At 32.6% G+C, this 22,608-nt stretch overlaps 2 protein-coding genes across 3 annotated transcripts in view; one reads left to right on the forward strand and one right to left on the reverse strand.

The window, feature by feature from the left end:
- ATPsynD (ATP synthase, subunit D) overlaps positions 1-22,608 on the reverse strand; it is a 185,337-nt gene that overhangs the window by 13,261 nt on the left and 149,468 nt on the right. The gene's annotated exons all lie outside the window — the stretch shown is intronic.
- The window catches only part of cdi (center divider), a 133,611-nt gene that overhangs the window by 10,804 nt on the left and 100,199 nt on the right, over positions 1-22,608 (forward strand). For both annotated transcript variants that reach the window (XM_036368560.2, XM_070105691.1), the window contains exon 2: positions 5,993-7,460. In XM_036368560.2, coding sequence (XP_036224453.2) covers positions 6,849-7,460 — 612 coding nt within the window. In that variant the 5' untranslated portion in view covers positions 5,993-6,848. The remainder of the gene's footprint in view (positions 1-5,992; positions 7,461-22,608) is intronic.

Consider the following 22,608-nt stretch of genomic DNA (forward strand, 5'->3'; position numbering starts at 1 on the left):
TAGTAGGGTGGTTGCGATTTTCAATATTATTACAGTTTTATTTATTTTTTAAATAATAATTCTTTATCGCAATATATGTTGTAAATACAATAAAAATGTATAATAAAATTTATTTCGTCTATAATAAAAATGTGGGTTCTAATTTTGCAATTTCAGTTAAACTCTGGGTTTTTATACAAGTATAACTCTCATTTTTTACAAGCAAATTTATCTACTTGTACATTTTTATAATTTCCTCTCCTTCACTCTTCTTCTGCATATTATTGCTATGCCTCTATAAATTAGCCAGACTCTGAAATATTGCAGCTGTTGCTAACTATTTCCCCACACTCATTCTCACCTCACCTGTCATTTGGCTTTATTATATAATTGCACGCTAAAACTTTGCTTTCTTATCGCACACATACATTTATAACCCTACAAACGTATGTGCTTACATATAACGGTACATTATATACACAAACCAGGTATTCGCCGATTTACAATCATACAGATAATTTTTACATTAACTCATCAACGCTTTTGGAATTTTCTGATAGTCATAAACATACAATAACAATTTACCACCCCTTGCGCGAACAGCCTGCCGCTTGCGCTCCACCTTATTGCTTTGCATCAGCCATTTACTGTTTTTTTTTTTAGTGTTGGTTGTTGTTAGAAGTGCTGATATGACTACAAATTAATTTCATACCTTTTTGTATGTGTGTGTGTATGCTTATCAGGTGGGTAGTCCCCGCCACTTGTCGCACATTTTGTTCGCCGGCATTTGCTTTTAGGGTTTTATTTTTTGCAATTAACCGCTTTTATCAAACACTAGCTTATGTAAAACAAAAACAATTTGTTATTGAGTTTTTGCTGTTTGCGGCTTTACCTTGAGAGTCGGGGAAAATATGCGCATTCTTGTGGTTGCTTTAACAAACAAAAAACAATAAGAAAGCAAAATTGATAACGGCAAGTATTAAGTCATACAAGTATATACATACATATGTTTGTGGAAAGTTGTTTATATTTGCAATATTTACCAAAAATTCAGATTTTTTAGAATTTGTTTAATAAAGCCTCAAGAAATTTCTAGAAATTTTAAATTATAGCAATTAAGTGCTTAGCATTATATTCCACTTCTGAATTTTATACCAGTTTGTTGTAAAACTATTGCTCTATTTAAGCCACTTATTGTCATTTTTGCAAAAAAATAATGCCTAACCATATTTTTTTTTTATAACTTATTTGCAAGAATTTGCTTGACACGCTGACGTTATTTTGTACCTATCACTTTTTATCGAAGTTTTGGCAACTCCTAGGGTATGTTTCAAAATATATTGTGATCATTTCTTAATTAAAAAATTAAGGATTAAAATTTAAATTTTAAATGTTTAATTCAAATTTTGTGATTAAAAATAAAGTTTCAATTTTAATTCCGATTTTGGGGTTAAAATATATATTTAAAATTTTTCTTAATTCAAATTAAAAATTTAATTTTCAATTTTTAGCCCCAAACATCTTGAACGTGATTAAAAATTTAAAATTAAATCTTTTAATTTAATAAAAAATGTAAAGTAAAAATCAGGTTTTTTTTTATCAGATCACTTATTTTTTGGATAAGACTTAATTTGGTTACCACCCGAGAGCACAATGATGTCATAAGTGCAGCCGTGTGCGGTGTGGCGCTCCTGCACCTTCCTTTACAACCAACTAAATTAATAAAAACTTAAAATACAAATTTTATTTTTAATCCCAAACATTTTGGACTAAAAATTGAGAAAATAATTATTAACATAAAAATTAGAGTAACTAATAAAAAAACATATTTACATATACATATATACTATAGTTAAAAGTAACTCAATATGAAAAATACAAAAAGAGCTAAACTACTTGTCAGGTGTGTTGTGGAATCCAAGACAGATTTGCGCAGTTGTCAGAATTGAAAACCAATTCTAATTTTCAATGGTGTCACAGAATCTGATTGGATTTTCGTCTTTTCGAACATATGCAAAACCAATATTCGAATCAGCTGTTTACTATTGTGACAAAACTTGCAAATTAATAAATTTGGAATGTATAAATTTGTAAAATTTTAAATACCGAAAAAAGTCTACTAAAGTTTGCAATGAGTTTCACTATATTAGCTTTTATTTTATTGGAAGAAAAAAACAACGAAAAAATTAAAAGGAAGATATTAAAATTATGACATTTTTTGTTTTATTCTTATGTTTTTCCTTATAGAAATAACGATTAATTAAATCGCAACAATAATACAAATTATTTTCTTAACTTACATCTGTCAGCGAATATCCCCTGTTGCTTTGTTTCTGATACAAACCCGATAAAATATCTGTTTCGAATGTCAAACCAATAATATCTGAGTTCATGACACCTACTACATTTCCTTATCGGTTTCAATTCTGATACCGACAACTATCAGATTCTGCAACACCACTGAATATATTAATATTTTATTAAAAATAAGCTTTATTTTTCAAAGAATAACACTAAGTAAAATCAAAAAAAATTTCACTTCTAATTTTAAGCTTGGAATTAATTTTGTTTTTTCAATTCAGTATTTGAGATTTTTTTTTGCATTTTTAATTCCGATATTTGGAGTTAAAAATTTAAAAATTATTTTTAATTAAGATGTTTGGGGATAACAAAACACAAAAAAAAAACAAAAAAAAACAGTAAAAAACTACTTCAATAATTTTTTTTTAATGCATGCTTTGCAACCCTGATTGTGCTACACTCCTATTTTATGTGTAGGTTTAAATACAATTGGACCGATGAGAATTTGCGTATACACCAGCATACATACCTAGCATAATTAAAAAAATTAAGGCTAAGAACACATCGAAATCGAAAATAATTAGCCTACATACTTGTTTTGTCTTAATCTCTCTCAATCTCTACTCTTAAACACTCCGCTATAATATTTAGATAGATACGCATAGATAGCATTTTAATCTTAGTCAATGAAGTTGTACAATTTATTGAGCAAACAACTGGAAAACTAGCTGTTAACACAAAAAGAATTGTAGTATAATGTACACAATTATATATGGGCAAGCTCGTTATCGCTGTTCAAACATATTAAAACCATAACACCTTTGCACATAAGAACATGAAAAACGTAAGAACACTTATAACAATTCTAACAATATATTAATCATCTAATTGCAATTGGAGTGGCAAAGTAATGGGTCGGTATGTTTCCATAAACTCAAAAATTAACAACAACAATTTTTAAATTTTCATTGTCATCATGACACTATAACAACAACAGTTATAACATTGACTAATAAATAAATATTTACACATTAATTAACAACTAAAAGCGCTAATCAAACGCTAGTGATAGCATTTAATCAATACGCAAATATTCGAAATGAACTGGAAAATTGAAAAAAAAAAAGCTTTGCGAGCGTTCAGCAAAAAGTTCGACACCACGTGATCACACTAAACACCTTAACAACATTGTTGTCGTTTGTGTGTGAATGTAGAAATGTTTGTGCGTGTGTGAAGTGAGTGATTTTTTGGGCCATTAGCAAACAAATGCAAATCAATGAAGTGATCACGAGAGAACTCAAAATGCAGAAGCAAACTGTCGCTTTTCAAAGTAAGCTGCGCTTGAAAAAATTTTGAAGGTTAGGGGCATACTTTTTTCACGTCTTGACGCTTCAAATTGCCATTTCATGCTGATAATGATAAGTTTGTTAAATATTTAATTTGTTGTCGTATGCGGCGGAGTGTACAGAGGTAAATATGTATATATAGAAATGGCTATTTATTGACGCGAAGCGATAAAACACCAATCGAAATGACAAAGTAAACACTTGCGAATCAGTCACATAATCTCAATTTGGTGGTAATTTGCTTATCAGTTAAATGGAAAGTGTAAGCTAACAAGCTGTTTGTCCGATTGAACGATCAAATTTTGTTCAACGTGTTCGGTGTAATACACTTAAAACTGTGGAATAACGTGTACGTAACAGGTGACTGTCACGAGTTGTCAAAATTTATTTGATACGAAATTGTGCGTATGTGGCGGTTAACGATTCGATATTGCTGTTTGGGAAAGCCTAAATACGTAACTACACATTTATATGTAAATACAAGTGGGTTATAAGACGCTTTACTGTCGTTTTAAATCATTTTATAAAATCTAAATATTATAAAAAAAAAATACAAAAATGTAAAGCACTTTATTACTGACAAAAAGAAATATCAATGTTCCACTAAAAAATTTTACTCTGAAGACATAGTGAGTCGGTAAAAACTAAATATGTATATACCAAATGCGGTGAGAATCTGTTGCGAGCGCGCTTTGGATCTTCATTGCACTGGGTACCAGCTGAAATACTCGTAAAATATTATTTCCTGGGAGTACAAGAAAAAAATTGAGACTGTCATAGTGTAAATTTTTGTTGCGGTATATTAAGTCGTCAAGAGAGAGAGAGAGAGAGGGAGAAATCTGCAGTTAGTTTTAACTGCAATGATGAGTTGAATTATAGTACGTCAATGTCCAAAGGACAATTTTTTGTTGATAAAAAGTAAAGCAACTATGTCGCTCATTATACTCTTTTGTCGTAATTCCGAAAGACTAAGTAAAAACTGCTTAATTAGAATAACAGGCCACTGACACTTCGATCTTTAACTGTTAAAGATACTATACTACAAGAGCGGCTAGTGATTCAATTTAATGGCCATAAAGCACAAAATCGTTAACGAAGAAATAGAATGAAGATGTATTGTATTGAAATTGTTAAACTTTCATAGTACTTGTCAACAATTATGACGTCACAAACTAATGTATATTTCGGTCAAACCAACTCCAACCAAAGTAACGGGTCGAAACTGTCATAATCTAATATTCTATACTGACTACATACTACGCATACTATAATGAAGCTCTGCAAAATACCCGTCTGCGGCTGTAATAGCTTCTTCATTCCACGAAGGAATTGTTTCAGGTTTCTGAAAAGGTAATAATCGCTGGGAGCCAAATCTGGTGAATACGGTGGGTGCTCAAGTAATTCCTACTTTAATTCGTTGAATTTGTCATTGTTAAGACACCTTTGTGAGCAGGTGCATTGTCTTGATGAAAAATAATTTTTTTTTGTGCTGCAAACCAGTTCTTTTCTCACACATTTTTCACCCAGCTGATCCAAAAGGCTGCAATAATATTCAGATACGATTGTTTTACCTTTCTGCAGATAATCAATCAACAAAATTCCTTTTGCATCCCAAAAAACTGACGCCATAACCTTCTTTGCTGATCGTTGTGACTTCACCTGCTTTGGAGTTGAACAACCAGCTTCAGTTTACTGTAAACGTTCTTGTTTTAATTTAAGATCATGGTCGTAAATCCAAGTCTCATCCATAGTTATAAAACGAAAATACTTGGAGCTCGTTGTGCTATTTCTTGTCGAGATCAACCAACTTGTATAATAAATATTTTTATTGGATTCATTTTTATATAAAGGCTCTACCAACAAAAACGACATCAAATGAAATAAAACATTTAAATTTAGTCAAAATGGTTTCTGTTTTTTTTTTGTCCTTTTTTTACATTTTTTTTTTTTTTGGATGCAATTGCATTTCCTGGACCACACAATTATTTGACTCACCCCAATAGCAATAATTTTGTTTGTTGACGAAGCCATTTAGCCGGAAATGGTTCTCATCTGAGAAGATGATTTTTTGATGAACCTGAATTTGTGAACTTTTCAGAAAACGTGAATTTGCGTAAAAATTTTGAAATGACAAATATTACTGAACACACTGACAAAATCCGGCACAAGCTGTCAAAATCTCGTCATCTCTATTGGTAGACGCTGTATATTATATTTCTTACCATATATTTTGTGATTTGTGAATACCTTAAATGTGCTTTTCTTAATCTTATAATAATTAACAATTCTTTTCTTGTTAATTTAAAAATATTCAGTTCATGAATAACACAAATATATTAATTTTTATACTTTCGTTTTCTTTGCAGATTTCTATATCAACTTCAATTTAATTGTGTGCTTCCAGTTACTTTTCCAAACAATATACTTGTTTTCCATGCATTATTCGTAACCTGCATGCGAGTTGAATGAAAAACAAAGAGCAAAAGTAATAAATAACATAAAAAATAATTTTAATCAAAAAAGCCTGCAAGCAAAAATTATCGATAATTTCGCAAAACGTCAAATGTGCAAATTATAAATACATATTTACAGTTAAACCGCGCTACTGTGAGAGAAAAAGAAAATAATTATCTAAAAAAAGTGCTCTCATAAAAATATTTATTTATCTAATAGAAGCGACCACAACCACCACAGTTATAATTGCCAAAGGTGTGCTCCATAAAAACGACAATAATGATATAAATGACATAAATGATTACCCTGTATTTTTTTTCGAAAATCGATGTTTGTTTGAAAATCAATCGATTTGCCTGCGTTTGTGTGTGTCTACAAATAAAATTCGTTCATTTTTGTTTCAAATTTCCGTTGGAGTAAATCAAAATTTTTTACTGTTTATAAATTAGTGCGTGTCTAGGCAGCGATTAATAATTGACGTTAACGCGCGTTACGTCGCCTAAACGCTTCGCGTCGCGTAGTCTTGTGCATACACGATCAGTGCGTGCTTACAAAATACCGTTACCGTTTGAGCCAGCTTGCAACGGCCAGCGCATTTTCGCAGCTCCCACATACAAACAACAGCGATATTTGTTCGCTGCAACTGAGTTCGTCGCTTCGTCGATACTTCGTTTCGTCATCGATTGCGTACGCAGCTGCACAGTGTTTGCCGACGGTGATGAGTTTTAGTTCCTACGCGCTGTCAAATATTCATCACAGCTGATAGTGATGAATCCGAATCAACACAGTGGGCCCGGTCCACCGTCAGCGATAGCAACAACAATAACAACTGCAATGAATACAACAGCAACAGCGGCACAGCATAACTCCTCGTTTATGGGCGTCGGTGGTGTCGGTGCTGCTGCGAGTCCGGGTGCTTGCGGCTTGGTTGGTATCGATCAAGTAGACGCCTCCATAATGGCATCAAAGACATATGCAACAAAATGTGCAACAATGCCATCATCAACAGCAACAACAACAGCAGCAACAACAACTTCATATGTGGGTATGAAGAGTGCTTACGCGGTAGCAACAAATGGTGTTGGCTACGTTGGCAATACGTGCGCTGCTATGCTCAACGGTCAGCACACAAACAACAACTGCAGTAACAACAGTAGCAACAGTAGTAGTAGTAATTGTAATGGTGGTAGTGCTAATATTAGCAACGTTAGTGTACACAATCATACGACGGCACCGCCGGTTGCACGTACCATCTCGTCCGATCGTTTGGTGACAGGGCCATCGTGTAAAGCTCTCAGAACTGCTGTGTCAGCGCTCTACTCTGTGGATGATTTCGTCAAGGAGAAAATCGGCTCTGGATTCTTCTCCGAAGTGTTTAAGGTGAGTGTGCAAGAACAAATATATTTATATTTAATAAAAAAATCAGCAAATAAAAAATTAAACTGAAAAAAGAATCATGTGGAAAATACAAGAAATAGCAAATAAATAAATTTATTAAAATCAAAATAAAATTTAAATAACAAATTAGAAAAATTAAATTAAAGAAAACGAAAAATATAACTAGAAATGGAAAATAATAAAATATAAATAAAAAGCAATATTTAAAAAAAATATAATAAAATAAACTATGTAATAATAATATAAATACGGAAATAAAAATATAATAAAATATATTAACAATGAAAAAACAATAATTTTCATAATTGTGGTTTCTTGTCATATTTTTCTCAGTACCAAAAATAACAAGAATTTCTAAGCTTAGTTTACGATCGCTTGAGAAAATCGTTAGGAAAGTTGCATAATACCGAAAAATAATTGAAATTCGTATTCTAAAAAATTTACCAACGATTACGACATCAATATTAAAATTAATATTTTTCTGTAGACAAAAATCTTAAAAATATATTTTTTTTTAGTAGTTACGTTTTTTGAAACTAAAAAATAATTAAATGGGAAATACAAGAAGTTATATTAAAAAATATTTTATAAAATATAAATACAAAACGAAAATTTTAAATTGAATTGAGATATGTTTAAAAAAGTGAAATAAAAAAGTAAAACAATTAAAAAGAAATATTACATCCATATACATATGTATATAAATACTGACAATAAAATTAATAAAATCATTATTATTATTTTTTTATTAATTACGTTTTTTAAAACAAAAAAAAAATGTATAAATAAGAAATACACAAAATAAAATAGTAAAAATTTAATAAAATCGAATTAAAAAAAAACAAAAAAAAAAACACAAAATATTAAAATGAAATAAAGATAAATACATACATACATATAATATATAAAAAAAACTAAAATAATATATAAAAAAAAATTATTAAAAATGCAAAATATATGTATATATATACATACATACAGATATAAAAAAAAAACTAAATAAATATACAATATAAAAAAAAAATTATTAAAAATGCTAAATATAAACAATAAAAACCTATATAATCTTGAACATATAAAAATGAAAGAAAAAGTAGAATAAATAAAAAATATAAAATTTAAAGAAATAAATATTAAAAATATGTATGGTATATATAAATATACTAACAATAAAAATAATAATATCGTTTTTCTTTTGTTTCTTATTTGATCATTATACAAAAATAATTAAACAAAATTAAAAAGAAAAAATCAAAATTTAAGAAATACATAATTATTTATTAAACCAAAAATAAAAATAATAAAAATCAATTTTTTTATCATTTCCATAATTATGTATTATTATTGTTCCCATGCTACAATTAACCGCCTGCAGCGTACAATTACCTTACGCATCAGTTGAAGTAATAATTAATTGGTTATAAACTGAAAGAAACTTATGTATTTTCATTAATTAATTAGTTGTAGGAAAAAGGCAAAGGCAAAGCTTACAATAAGATTATAACAGTTATTAATGGCCTTCGGTCTATAGAAATGCATCGAATTACCAATTCAGCGCCAACACTTTCGTTTCGGCAACTAAGAAAGCAAAAACAACAACATATATACATATATACATATGTACATATGATTTTTATAAGCGCAAAATGCAACGCTGCTCGTAAAATAAAATTGTAATATTTTCTTTCTGCAAAAGATGCCTGTTGCCTGTTATTTATTGCTGATGCATTTCTCAACAAATCCGTCACATCAAATTAACAACACAATGGCGGCGGTGTTGCAACATCCATCCATCTTCATTGTTGCACCGATTAGTGGTGCGATCCCTGCCCAATGCACCATGTACATATTTATATATATATGTATATGTACTTGTTTCTTGTCTGCAACTTAAATATTAATATATATTTATATATATAGATATGCACAATGTCTGGTTGCATCAACATACATACATCCAAACACATATGTTCAACTTGTTGCGCTTGAATTAATTCCCAACCGCGCCACATTCAACAATCGCACAACAATGCACCCATTCCACTACAGTTGCCGTTGCATTTGCCATTGTTATTACTGTTGTAGGCTGTTTTTAAAAGTGAAAATTATCCAATCGAATAGCAATGAATTGTGGAAAAGAAAGAAATAAAGAAAGTTGCTGCACAATTTACACTTTATGCTTTAAGTGCATACATATGTACACACATGCCTCTTATACATACCTACCATACATTAATATATTTTTAATTACCTTAAGCTTGTTAACTAGGCATGTGCAGCCAGCCAACAGCAAATGCCAGGGTTTTTGTTTCATAAAAACCTCATTGAATAAGTGCAAGCGTGGCGGGGGCATAAATCGTCAAATATTTACTTACAATCGTATAAATTATGCGTGAATTTCGAAAAGAGAAAATATGCGTCTGTAAAAACTGCAATTTTAATTTCATTCGATTGGAACTAAAATTCAAAAAATACAGTTAATTGAACTCTAAATATTATATTTGTTATTGTATACCAAGTGTTGTTGTTGTAAATTTTTAATAAGCACGAAAAACAAGAAAAAACTTTGCTGCATCGAAGCTATAATATATTAATATATATAATGTATCCTTTACACGTTTATTTTGATGTGATCGGTCATTTTGAATGGCAGCTACATATTATATATGCTGAACAATTTGTTCGGAGCAAGGCAACGCACAAGCCTTGGACAATAATCTATGATAAATTTCGTGAAGATATCTTGTCAAACAAAAAACCTTTCCATGCGCCATTGCCATTCCATGCCGTTGACCAAAATTTATTTCAAATTTCGTGAAGATATCCCGGCAAATAAAAAAATTTTCAATACAACAACTTGATTTAACCGATCAGTTTGAATGGCAGCTTATGCTATAGTGATCCGATGTCGGCAGTTGCAACAAAGGATTAGCTTCTTGCGAAGAAAAGGACGTGTTCAAAATTAAAGATAAATATCTCAAAAATTGAGGGACTAGTTCTTGTATATAGATTAAAAACCACCTCGTATGATCTACACCTACTACCACGACTTAGCCAAGCGCAGCCAAAGCTGCACTCAATCTGTATAAAATTGCTATCCAATATCGAGTAGTTTTGTATGCTTTAAGAAGCTGGCGAAATAGCTGAAAAAATACCTTTCGTAGAAAGCACAGAAAGCTTTTAGGTTAGGTTGGTATTCCATTACTAATATGCTAGGATGACTGCAAACCTAAGTTGCTCGAAAATAAGATACTCAAGAAGCTGACAACCGCACGATTTTTAGCCTTACTTCAAGAATGCCTTCGGATAATGACTGAGCCGAACTAGAAAGCGACCCATGCAAGTAAAAAGAGACCAACCATGCTGAGCGCAATGAGCTCCCTACACCTTTTGCGTTTCACCTAACGCCAAAGGAATCTTTGGCAGAGCAAATATTGGCAGCTAACTAGCGCTTACATAACTCACATAGGATCCAGCTGCAAAATAGCAATTGAAACGGTGATAACGGAACTCCTAGCCACAGCAGTTCAATGATAATGGGACGAGCTACTTTTCTTTGCAAAATTTATTAGGTTACTTCTTTCCTGTGGTGGCACTATGACTAACCACTTATATCTTATATCATTTGGATAGAGTCGGTGGTAGTTTCTAGGCATAATAAAAAAAAAATTACTCCAATTCGCTAAACCGGATTTTATGTTAATTTTCGTACCTCTAAGAAGCCTCATTAAAACACACACAACTTTTTCTTCAGCCTCAACTACGCGAGCAATCATCATTTGACAACTTTCGCTATTGTGACGTCAGCAAATATCAGCTGTTTCCAATCACCGAGTTTCGATTGACACAATCCTTGTACGCTTTAATTTGCACACACATAGATAAAGGCATACATAAATATAAACTTAAAATGAATACTCGCTCCAACTTAACTGTCGGTCAAGCCAATTATTTAAATTAATTTGCGCAAAATAAAGCATGGAAATGCAACATTTGTGGAATTTTCTAAAATTATAGCAAACACTCGGTCAACTGAACGGTAAATGAATGGCAGGCACTTAATCACGGCAACTGCATCACGATCTGAGCTGAATGTGGCAAGAGTCTGCGCTGAGTTGGCGTGCTGCGACACGAATAATATAGCCTATATAGCCTATCTATATCTATGGATAGCTGTGGATAGCTGTGGAAACTCTCACCGTCGTTGTATGCAAATCATGAAAGGCTGCAATAAAATTATAAACGAGTAGCTATTTCGATTGTTTGCTCCGCTGATTCGCTTCTGGGCCGTTTTGTTAGGCTTAACCCGTGTGTGCAGCATGAGGTATTTTTGTAATGTGTGATTACTATGAGTTTAATTTAAAATATTTTGTTAGTTTTTTTTTTGGCTCTAGTTTAATTATATGTTGTTATGTGTCTTAAAAGGCCGCAGTTATTTATTTCTAATTTTGAAAAATTCAATTTAAGCTAACTTTTTAAAAAATTAAAAATGTCTCAAATAAAATTGTATGTAGAAAATAAAGCTTATATATAATAAAATAATGCAAAATGTAAATTGTATAAAAATTTAGAATAATATGTGTTGCAACAATTTTCAGTAAGCAACGGGTTAAGACCCATTGTTTTCATATAGCGTGAAGTTCTTTACACACAGGTATTCTCCGTTTGGTATTTTCTTCCAGTTAACAATACTTAAAGCAAAAACAAAAAAATAGTTTATTCCCAACAATACGTCTATTTGCAACATGGTTAAGTTGCACGATGCAAAACGCCGCCATTGTTCTACTACACCGAAGATAGCGAACCGTAATAAAACCAATATTCATTCATATGCCTCAGTCGGGCGGAGAGAAAAAAGGCGGTCAAAAGTGTGAAGCTGAAAGTCGCCACAACCATGGCGGTCAAGCGGCCGACATTAAAGCTTTGTACAGCAATAAAAACGCGCTGTGAGCTTACAAACAGCTTGCACTTAATTTGAGACGTTCGACCGATCGAGCGACCACCTTGACGTTGCCGCTTAAAAAAAGTTCGATTGCGGCCAAGCTGCGCTAAGCGCTTACATGTAGAGTGGCTATTGTTTTCCGGCGGATAGGCTAACCTCGCCATTTTCCACATTTCCTCAGCGCCCGCTGTGCTTGCCAGCGCTTTCCCGTCTGCCTTCCTGCTTGCCCTATCGCTTGCCTGTTGGAGCGTTGCAGCTTCTCACTTCAGCACATCAACAATAAATCGTAAATGTGCAACGTGCAACGCGCCGAAAAACGCTTAAACGAGTCCAATGCAATGCTGAATGGCGGACTGGCTTGACATGGAACTTGTAAACGACCATCTGTGTGTTCTCCAGCTGTGTCTGCATGGCCATAAAAGCGCTGTAGAATTTGCCATAGAATGGTAAAATGAGCGTTGTCTGCCGCCACATTATGTTTCTGTTTAGGTTTTGTTATCTCTATGGGTGTGTGTGTGTGTGCTGAAGCTGTGAATTATACAACGCCGACCTGATGTGGGTGGCTGTTTGTGCAACACCAGTCAAATACTCTGTGCCACATTGTACTGCAGGCCAAAGCATTCTTTTGTTTGTTGTTATTTTTGCTGCATACTTTCTTCAATTGCGCGCGCTTAAATTTTTTGGTGCAAACTCAATTTTCAACCGCTTACAAGTTGCCACATCGTTGGAAAAGTGCAGCCAGACTTAATTGTGGGAGGTAGAAATTCCAGCTTAATGGCCCATTACGTTGAAGTTCTGTTTTTTTTTTTTAAAGCGTCGATATGAACACTGCTGTTTTGCAATACTTAAAAAATATATGAATCAAAATATAAGCAGTTCAGAGGACCTCTTTCGTTCCATTCTTGGCTAGAAAGATCTCGCAGCCGGCACAAATGCTAGTTGTTGACCAGCACCTATTGAGCTCACGTGAGGTTCATTAACGCTAAATCGCAACCGTCCAGATATCAAGGTCTTTTGTATAATACCATCTGATCAAAACTGACCCGGACTGACAAAATTTTCTTGTATTTTAATACAAATCTTTATTATCGCCTTCAAAATATTGTAGGCTTTTTTTTAGACAATATGCATTCAAACGCTTAATCCAATTTTCCATACACTTGTTAAAAGTCTCGGCTGAAATAACCTTTAGTTCCTTCAGCAGATTTTGGTTGTTTTCAGTTCCGGTTAATTTTTGGAGCGCCATTCGCTAGATTGCACAGTTTTGACGTCGTTTTCATAAACCCACGTCTCGTTACCAGTAATGATGCGTGTGATGAATTTAGGGCCCTCAGCTACGTTGTCTTTCAGAGCCAAAATGTGTTGATTGGATCGAGAAGAGATGTTGAGTTTCTCTGCTATCTGTCTTATGCCAAAACAACCCTTTCAGGCACTGTTTTTTTTTTAATTTTTCGTTACAAAAATTATAGATTCGGTTTGCCTGCACAGTTTGAATAGACCAGTCATGTTCAAATTTGATCAAATAGTATTTTAAGTTTCTCGTTTTACTATTTTGATATATATTTTTTTGTATAACGCTTTTTTTTTTAATTAAAAACAAATTATTATTCTTTAAATTTGGATTTTTTTATGTTTTTTATTTTAATTTATATCTTACTTGATACATAGGTATGTGTTTTTCAATTTTGTTAATACATTTTTTTTTTAAATTCATGCTTAAAAGAGTTTCTTAAGAATTTTGCAAGCATTTTTTGCTGGTTTAATTTATATTTATTTGACTTAAGAACCGTGAAATCTTACAATTTATTTATAATAAAACCACATATTTTGTGATTGCCGTCCGACATATGTATCCTTCAAGAAGTCTTCTGCAAAATATGACGAAGCTACTTTAGTAGCGATACTTGACAAAAACTACAATTATCAGCAGAATTTATATTTATTTTTCAATAAATAACCGCTGCATACTGCATACACCAAGCCAAGGTGGACTAGTTACAATCAACGCAATTGTCAGCTGTCATCACAAACTTGCAATCTTATTTGACAGCTAAACATTGCTAATGACTTGATTACTACTGCGCCTTTGTGAAAATGCAAAAATAAGCAATCAGATATTTCAATATTTTTAACGGTATTCAATTACATACAATGTATTCACCCAAAGCGCAAAGTGTTGCATATGCATATCTACTGATCGTATGCATATAAGTGTGTATGTATGTATGTGTATGACTGCGCTATAAATTTGTGCTTTTCATTGATGCATAAACATTACTTTTCATTTTTGTCTTATTAAATTAAAATTTATTTTTCTCGTTTTTTCTTCTGTAAAACACCAATAATATTTTACACTAAATCCAGAACATATCGGCAATTCATGTGCAAATATGTTGCACTCAATTGTGCGCTGATTGTAATTGATTGCATTTGATTTGCAGTTGTACTATTGCATTGTTTTGTGCATTTAATTTCATTGTCGTCATTTTGTGAGCATTTTCCTTCATATTTACACTCATCTCTTTATATATCTATAAGTGTGTATGTATGTGTGTATATGTATACCTTTTCTGTGTAGAAGAAATCTTCAACGTGCGCCAGCATGCAACAATAAAGTGTAGATATGCATTTGCTGACATCGCCAACATTATCAGGCTCATCAACGTCAAAACATTAGCACCGCCGTTGGCGTAATATCAGCAACACCATCGCTGTGCAATGAGCGAACGCCGTGTTGTTGTTCGATGAGTTCGATTTTTATGTTGTGTTGTTGTTGTTGTTGCTGCTACACTCTTTGTCTTGTTGGTTTTGTATTTGAAGTTGTTGTTGTTTTATGCTTGTGTTCGTTGTAGTTATAGTTGTTGTTGTTGCTGGACGTACCATTGTTGCCGCTGTTGTTATTTTTTGTTGTACCCATCATCATTGTTGTTGTTCTTGTTTTAGTTATGTTTGTTGTTGTCGTTATTACTTTGTAGTTGTTGTTATTGTTGCCAATGCTGTTGTTGTAGTAGCAGTAATAGTGTTTGCTTTAGTTGTTTGTTGTTCTATTTTTCTCTTGTACTTGTTGATGTTGAATTGCTGCTGTTCTCTTGCTTTGTGCAACATGTACCCATACAAACTTACACGCATACATATGCACATACATGCGCTCAGTTAAGGTAATATTATATATAAGGTGTTTGCATATAAACATTGTTGACGTGTTGTTGTGTGCCTCAATGCTGTCGCCACTAACACGTTGCAGTTGCACTACTCGCATTTTCTATACTCCTACTTGTAGTAGTTGTTTTTATTGCTGTCGTTTTATTTTATTTCTTTCATTTTTTCTGTTACCCTTTCTTTTTCTCTTTGTTTTGCCATTATGCCTTTATTCCACTGTTTGTTCTTGTGCTGCAAATTGTTTTTGTTGATGCTGTTCGATTGTTGCTGTTGCATAGTTCATTGTGCCACACGCAGTCATCGTCGTGTTGTTGCTGCCTTTTTTGTTTCGCAAATATGTTTTAAGAATTACGCCTGCATTTACACATATATACATACAGACGTGCATACATCTTATGTACATATGTGGAGTATTGAATGAGTAATGCATTACATACATATTTAAATATATTTGGTTCATTGTTGTTTGCAGTCGTTTTCTCTGATATACTTGCATAAATACATAAATGATTTATTGTGGTGGCAGTGGTTGCAATTGGTTCATTGCTCCCTCGCTTCACTATTACACACATACATATGTACGTTTATTCATTTAATCACTATGCCCCATTCATAATAGTCGTTTACTTACTACTTTTTTAAGAGGTGGATCGAAGGGTTGTATATATGCATATACACATGTGTAAGTGCCTTTTTAGTAATGAAACTTACATTGAATGACTTCACACTTTAATAGCTTCTCCAAACCATTGTTAGATTTTTTATATATTGCTATATATATATATATTTAGCTTCTTGAGTCGGAGAATAATGAACTTCTCGATTTTTTCACCAAGTTTTCGGCTGAAATAGTCCTGCTAGGACCAGTCTATAATACATCGTTGGACAAAATTGGCTGCAAACGCTTTTAGAAAATCATCACCGATATCACTAATGATCTACTATTGCCCCCCATATATGTATGTATGTACATACATTCTAAAAATACTACAAAAATTCACACATCAGACCTTGTATTACACTATACGGTAAAAAAATATTATTTTCGAACACCCGACTTTGATCTCTTATAACATCTGTCATATTAACATGACCGAAAAATGTTATACACGATAGAAATCAGAGGAAAACGTGGAAGTTGTCAATATTTTTATTGTTTCTATTTCGGATGCTAACATCAAAAAACGGTGAAATTCCTTTTTTTTTACCTATGACTCAATCTCTGGAAAAAACTGGTTTGCTCGAATACCCAGCCGAATGTTGTACAGTTGTATTTCTCTCGAAGATTACAACAAACAACAAGATTTTGAAAAATATTACTAGTCGAATGGGAACTGTGAAGTTGATGTGACATCAAGAAGGTCACTATTTTCACCCGCCTTTCATTTGTACCGATGTGGAAGTGTGTGAGAGTTCCCTTATTCTCTTGTGATCTAATCTAGAATAGTTGGTTCTCACATTTTCAGCTATCCAGAGTCATTATCTTTTTTTTCTATTAGTCACCTTTTGATGTGCTTAGAACGTTCATATTTAACTAAAATTTTTCCTCTCAGAAATTATTTTAGCCGAAAGGATAAAATGAGAAACGTCAAAGTTTTATCTGCGATCGGGGATCAGCCATAGTTAACACAACCGAAACTGGTCGGAATTGATCAGAAGTGCGTGTACAAAATTCACCTCATTTACGAAGAGTATGAAGTTGATAATTTTTTTATTTTTGTAACATAATTCGCTCCCCTTCGACTTTGATATGCAAATATGTGCACATGATATGTCACTTAAAAATACTGAATAAAAATACTCGTATTGCAATCAATATCAATATTTCCTTTTTATTATTCAATTTGTACTAAATATAAGCGTGTATGTTTTACAAACATTAATGAAGATTTAAAAAAAGAACGTCAAATCTCATTATCAGCGATTATATATTTAAATAAAATTTTCATTATATAATTAAAATCATTAATATTTTGAATGCACACCTGTTCGATCAGCAGCATTCGTAAATTTAAATTAGGGGGCAGATCACATCGTTAATGCTCCAAATCGTAAAAGAGTACAAAATAAACCTTATTATTTATTAAAAAAAGGAAGTATGGGGTATTATTATAATATATTATTAAGATAAATTTAGCATGCAGAGGAAAGGGTGTAATTGATACATACATTCAGGCAAATAAAGTAGATATTGAATTGAGCAGAATTATTAGCTGTATATTTTAGTTTTGATTCTTGCGGCAAGTAAACATGCATTCAATTGAAGAAGGCTAAATAAATTTGAGCACTCTGGGCAGTTATAAATATGCGCACATATTTTTTCGTATGCTATAAAATAAAATGAAGTTTTGCTTAAAAAATTTTTTTTTTCAAAGTAATTATTGTTTTCCAATTTTCTTATACAAAAAAACAATTTTTATTGACTTCTTTAAAAAAAATATTTTAAAACGTTTTTTTTTCGGAAAAAGTTTTTTACGTTTTTAAAAATATATATGCAAATTTTATTCCTGAATTTCGAATTTAAAAAAAAATTTCTTTACAAAAATTATTTTTAATTATCTTGTAAAATAAAACCAAGTTTTGTTTCAATTCCTTTAACATTAAAAGAAAAAATTATAAAATTTCTTATTTTTGGAAAATATTTTTTAATTTTTTTTTTACTATATTCCATTTTTTTTTTATCAATTCGTCATTAAAATATACTCTCGTCTAAAAAATTATTAGTTTATATATTAAACGTTTTTTAATTACATTATTAGTTTTGTTTTTCAATATTATATTTCCAATTAAAAAATACTCCTCAAAATTTGAATTTATAAACAATTTGCGGTAAATATCTCATTTTTTGATTTGTTTCAGCTTTTATATTATTTTTATAGGTTTTATTTATATTTATGGGGTTTTTATCTTTATTTTTGTAATTTTTAAGTTTTGAAAGTTTTTAATTATTTATTCGTAAAGTACAATATATTTTTATGCATTTTAGTTTGTTAATTGCTTTTTTTTTCGCTTTCTATTTTATTACATTATGATTCAAATCAATATTTTCTTACTTTTTATTTAATTTTTAGTTGTATTAAAAAAAGTATTCTTATTAATAAAATTATTTAAAAAATAATTATTAATTGCGTTTATATAAATTGTCGATATTTTTTTTTATATAATATTTTCCTCAATAAAATGAGGTTAATATAATATATACTTTATAATTTACTCGGATTGCATGCTGACGTAACAGCGCAAGCACACATTTCATCACTACTTGAGGCAACTCAACGGAAAGATGATACGTAACACCGCATGAATTCGTGCTGGTACAGACACTTGTCGGCCGACTAGTTTGTTAAAGACTCGCGTCCACTCCAAAAACGTCAACTTTTGAATACAAAGTTTTTAGTATAAAAAAATTATAGAAAAATTAAAGATTACTACCTACATATTTCAATATGGATTGAGTACTCTATATATATGTACAAACATAAGTAAACAAACTTAATATAAATATATGTATGTACATGTGTATGCAGGTACTTATGAGCATGTGTGTTTTGTATGCAATTGGCGATCGTCAGTCAAAGGCTTAAACGATCTTGCCTCAATGGAATGCTTTGCGGTGTTGCGTTACGCACGTATATTTGTTAGTGTGTACGTATGTATTTATGTATGTGTTTATGTATGCTTGTGTATCTCTTTGATTTGTCATTCGTCGCCCAGTTGAGTGAAGAAAAATTGAAAACGATTAAAACTGTAACTGCTTCAACGTCGACCGGCATTCGTGATAAAATGGCTTAAGGCCACACACATACATACATACATATATTGTATATATATACAAAACTAAGTGCTGTTATACCATTATAACGCGAGCATGCGGTTATTTCTTTTTTACCTTTTTTGCTAACTGTTTCGCTACTTCGCATTCTCTTCTTTCACTCGATCACAATGCGCTGACAGTTAACAATCAACAAGCGCACCAAGAAATGCCAAAATAAAATAAAATTAATGAAGCAATCATACTACAATAACAATAACAAATAATAAGTCATACAATGCGCGCTTTCGTCGCGAACAACAGTTGCTTTGCATAATTTATTGGCAATTGAGTCAACGGCGCTGAGGTGATTATTGGTATCATACATACACACACACACCTTCAATAGTCAGCACGCACACGCCCCTATCAAACAGTCTCACAATTGCTGAGTCAGTCGTCGGCTGTGGACAATGAAGCTGAAGCGTCTTAAGTGATATACAATAATTGAAAAGCAAATATTTAAAGTTCCCAAAATATGTTGCGTCAACAAGTTCGCTGCTAAAGTCTTTTTCAACGCACCATGAGGAAAGCAGCGCCGACACAGCGCGGTAACATTCACTTTGTTCTTTGTTAATTAGGAAGAGGTCAATGGAATTTTTACTATTTGGGCCGGGGTTCGACGAGCACACAATACTGACACAGAATGGAATATATATTATATGAGTATACACACACATGCACACACACACATCAAAATCAAGCCCATATGTCGATGGTACGCTGCTATTCCTGCTTCCTATAATTTTTTCAAGCTTTGTGCATGACATGTATGCGTGTGCTAGTACGCATGTGTGCGTTTATGTTGCTGTGCGTTCAATTGTGCGGGTGTTGCACGTTGTGTCCACCCCCTTTTTGCTGTAAATTGCTGCATGATTAGTTGTTGTGTGGCTGCATTTGTTAACCTCAAAGTGCCAGAGTTCAAACTTATGCATGCAACAGCAACAAATCGGCAACAACAACATTCATCGTGGAAACGCAAGCCCGCAAGTGGCGGCATTGACAAGTGACAGGCGTGTTGCTGCTGCCGTTGCGCACTCATATCTATCGTGTAGCGTGTAGCGTGCGGGTTGTGGCATGTGTGCAGCAGCAGCAGCTATTAAAATTGAAAAATCAAAAAGAAAAAGTGAAAAATGAAATTAAAACACAAAGCGTCTGCTCAAGCGATGGGTAATGTATTAATGAATTGCCGACGCAGCAGCTGTGATTGATGTTGCTGGCTACGCTTGTACCGCCATTGGTTGTTGTTGTAGTTTTTATAGTGTTTATTGTTTTATTTTTCATTAATTTCTGTTTGTTTAGCATGGCACTGCCTCTTGTTACGGCTGTTGTTTTTGTTGTGGTTGTTGCTGCAATTTTTGCTTACAATACAATGACTTTTTAATTAAATTGTGTGCATCGCATATTTATATTTTATGGTAGTCCATTAATTGTTGGCCGCTTTATTGCTTTCTTTCGTTTCAAGTTAAATGCATTTCATACGAAAATAGTGCGGATGTGCAAACAACTTGCCAACGAACAGATAGACATTTCGGACTGACGGACAGACGGCCAAAAGTCAATGTACAGCAAACATATTTGGTTTGATCGCTTGGCTTGCAACATTTCTCGTCTTTTGAAGTTGTTATTATTTAATTTGGTGTTTCAATTTATTTATCTTTATTGTATTAATTTCAGTATTTGCCCGACAATTTGTCTATGAACAAAAAAATGTTAACTACGTTTGCAACGAAACTATAATACCCTTCACAAATACAAAAGATAAAGAACTTGATTTTGATTAATCAGTTTGTATGGCAGCTATATGTTATAGTGATGCGATCTGAACAATGTCTTTGGAGATTACACTGTTGCCTTGGCAAATAATCCATAACAAATATCGTAAAAATATCTCGTCAAATAAAGAAGCTTTCCATAAAAGGGCATGATTTGGGTCGTTTGTATGGTAGCTATAGTGGTCCGATATCGGCGGATCCGACAAAGGAACAGCTTCTTTGGGATGAAAGGACGTGTGCCAAATTTCTGATCGATATCTCAAAAACTGAGGGACCAGTTTGCGTATATACAGACAGGCGGACGCACATATCAATTACTTATTTAAAAACTGCAAAGACTTTAACAAGAACAAAAATAAAACTATAAACAAGTCATTTGACAGCCTCTATTAGTCACATAAATTCCATTTTCATAGCCAAGCTATTCTCTCACTGTTAGTTTGCGCTGTTACTGTACATGCTTTAACAGTTGCAATGCAAGGCCTGACAACATAGCGCTAAAGGTGTGATTTACAACGCCATCAAATAAATACATACAACACATAATTTTAACGTCTAAAAATGTCAAAAAATTCCAAGATAAAAAGTGAAAAATATTAATAATAACAAAATATCACTTCCAACTCCACTGTAATAATTATAAAAAATAAAAAATAAATCACGTTTAGCACCCACTTCTGTCATTATGAATTGGCGCAAATTATATGTCAGCTGCAACAACAAAAACACCTACAGACAAACATATAGCTCTCTAAGTAGATCCAGACAGATAGACTGTGGGTATAAATAGTTCGAACGCAATTGGCCGGCCGATTGAAACGCGCGAGTCACACGAATATCGGCACGCTGTATGAATATTCTCACATTTTTTCTTACTCCCTATTCTGGCATTATTTTTTTTTTAACTTTTTTTCCTTTTCTCTTTCGCATAAATATGCCAGTTATTTATGACCAAGTTAGCAAATATTTGCCGTTCGCTACTCGTCGCCGCACCGTTACCCACAACAAGATCGAGGCGCTTACATACTAACCCACATAACTGGTATTTTGCCTTGTATTGTTTTTGTTGACTTTTGTTGCTTTATTTATTTCTTATTTTTCTGTTGCTGCTACTGATTGCTGGCAGCTACCATTCTACTGCCTCTGGCTGTTTCTGCTGACTTGTGGGTGACGGCGGTGAGGGTGCTGCTGATGTTGGCGTTCAGCATAGCGGTTTCCAGCCGATTTCTAACCACTCAATTTCCATAGATGCGCGCGAAAATATAGCCAAATGCTTCGATTATTGACTGGTAATCATGCGTATATGCTTATATTTACTGTATGTATGTACTTGTGAAATATGAATCCATTGAGCCGTTTGTAATATTGCGCGACTTCTGTTTATGTTTGAACTGGTTTTAAAGCAAGAGATAAAATCTGGAATTTTATAGATTCCGAAAACAT

The sequence above is a fragment of the Bactrocera oleae genome, chromosome 2 (assembly GCF_042242935.1).
Source record: "Bactrocera oleae isolate idBacOlea1 chromosome 2, idBacOlea1, whole genome shotgun sequence".
NCBI lineage: Eukaryota > Metazoa > Arthropoda > Insecta > Diptera > Tephritidae > Bactrocera > Bactrocera oleae.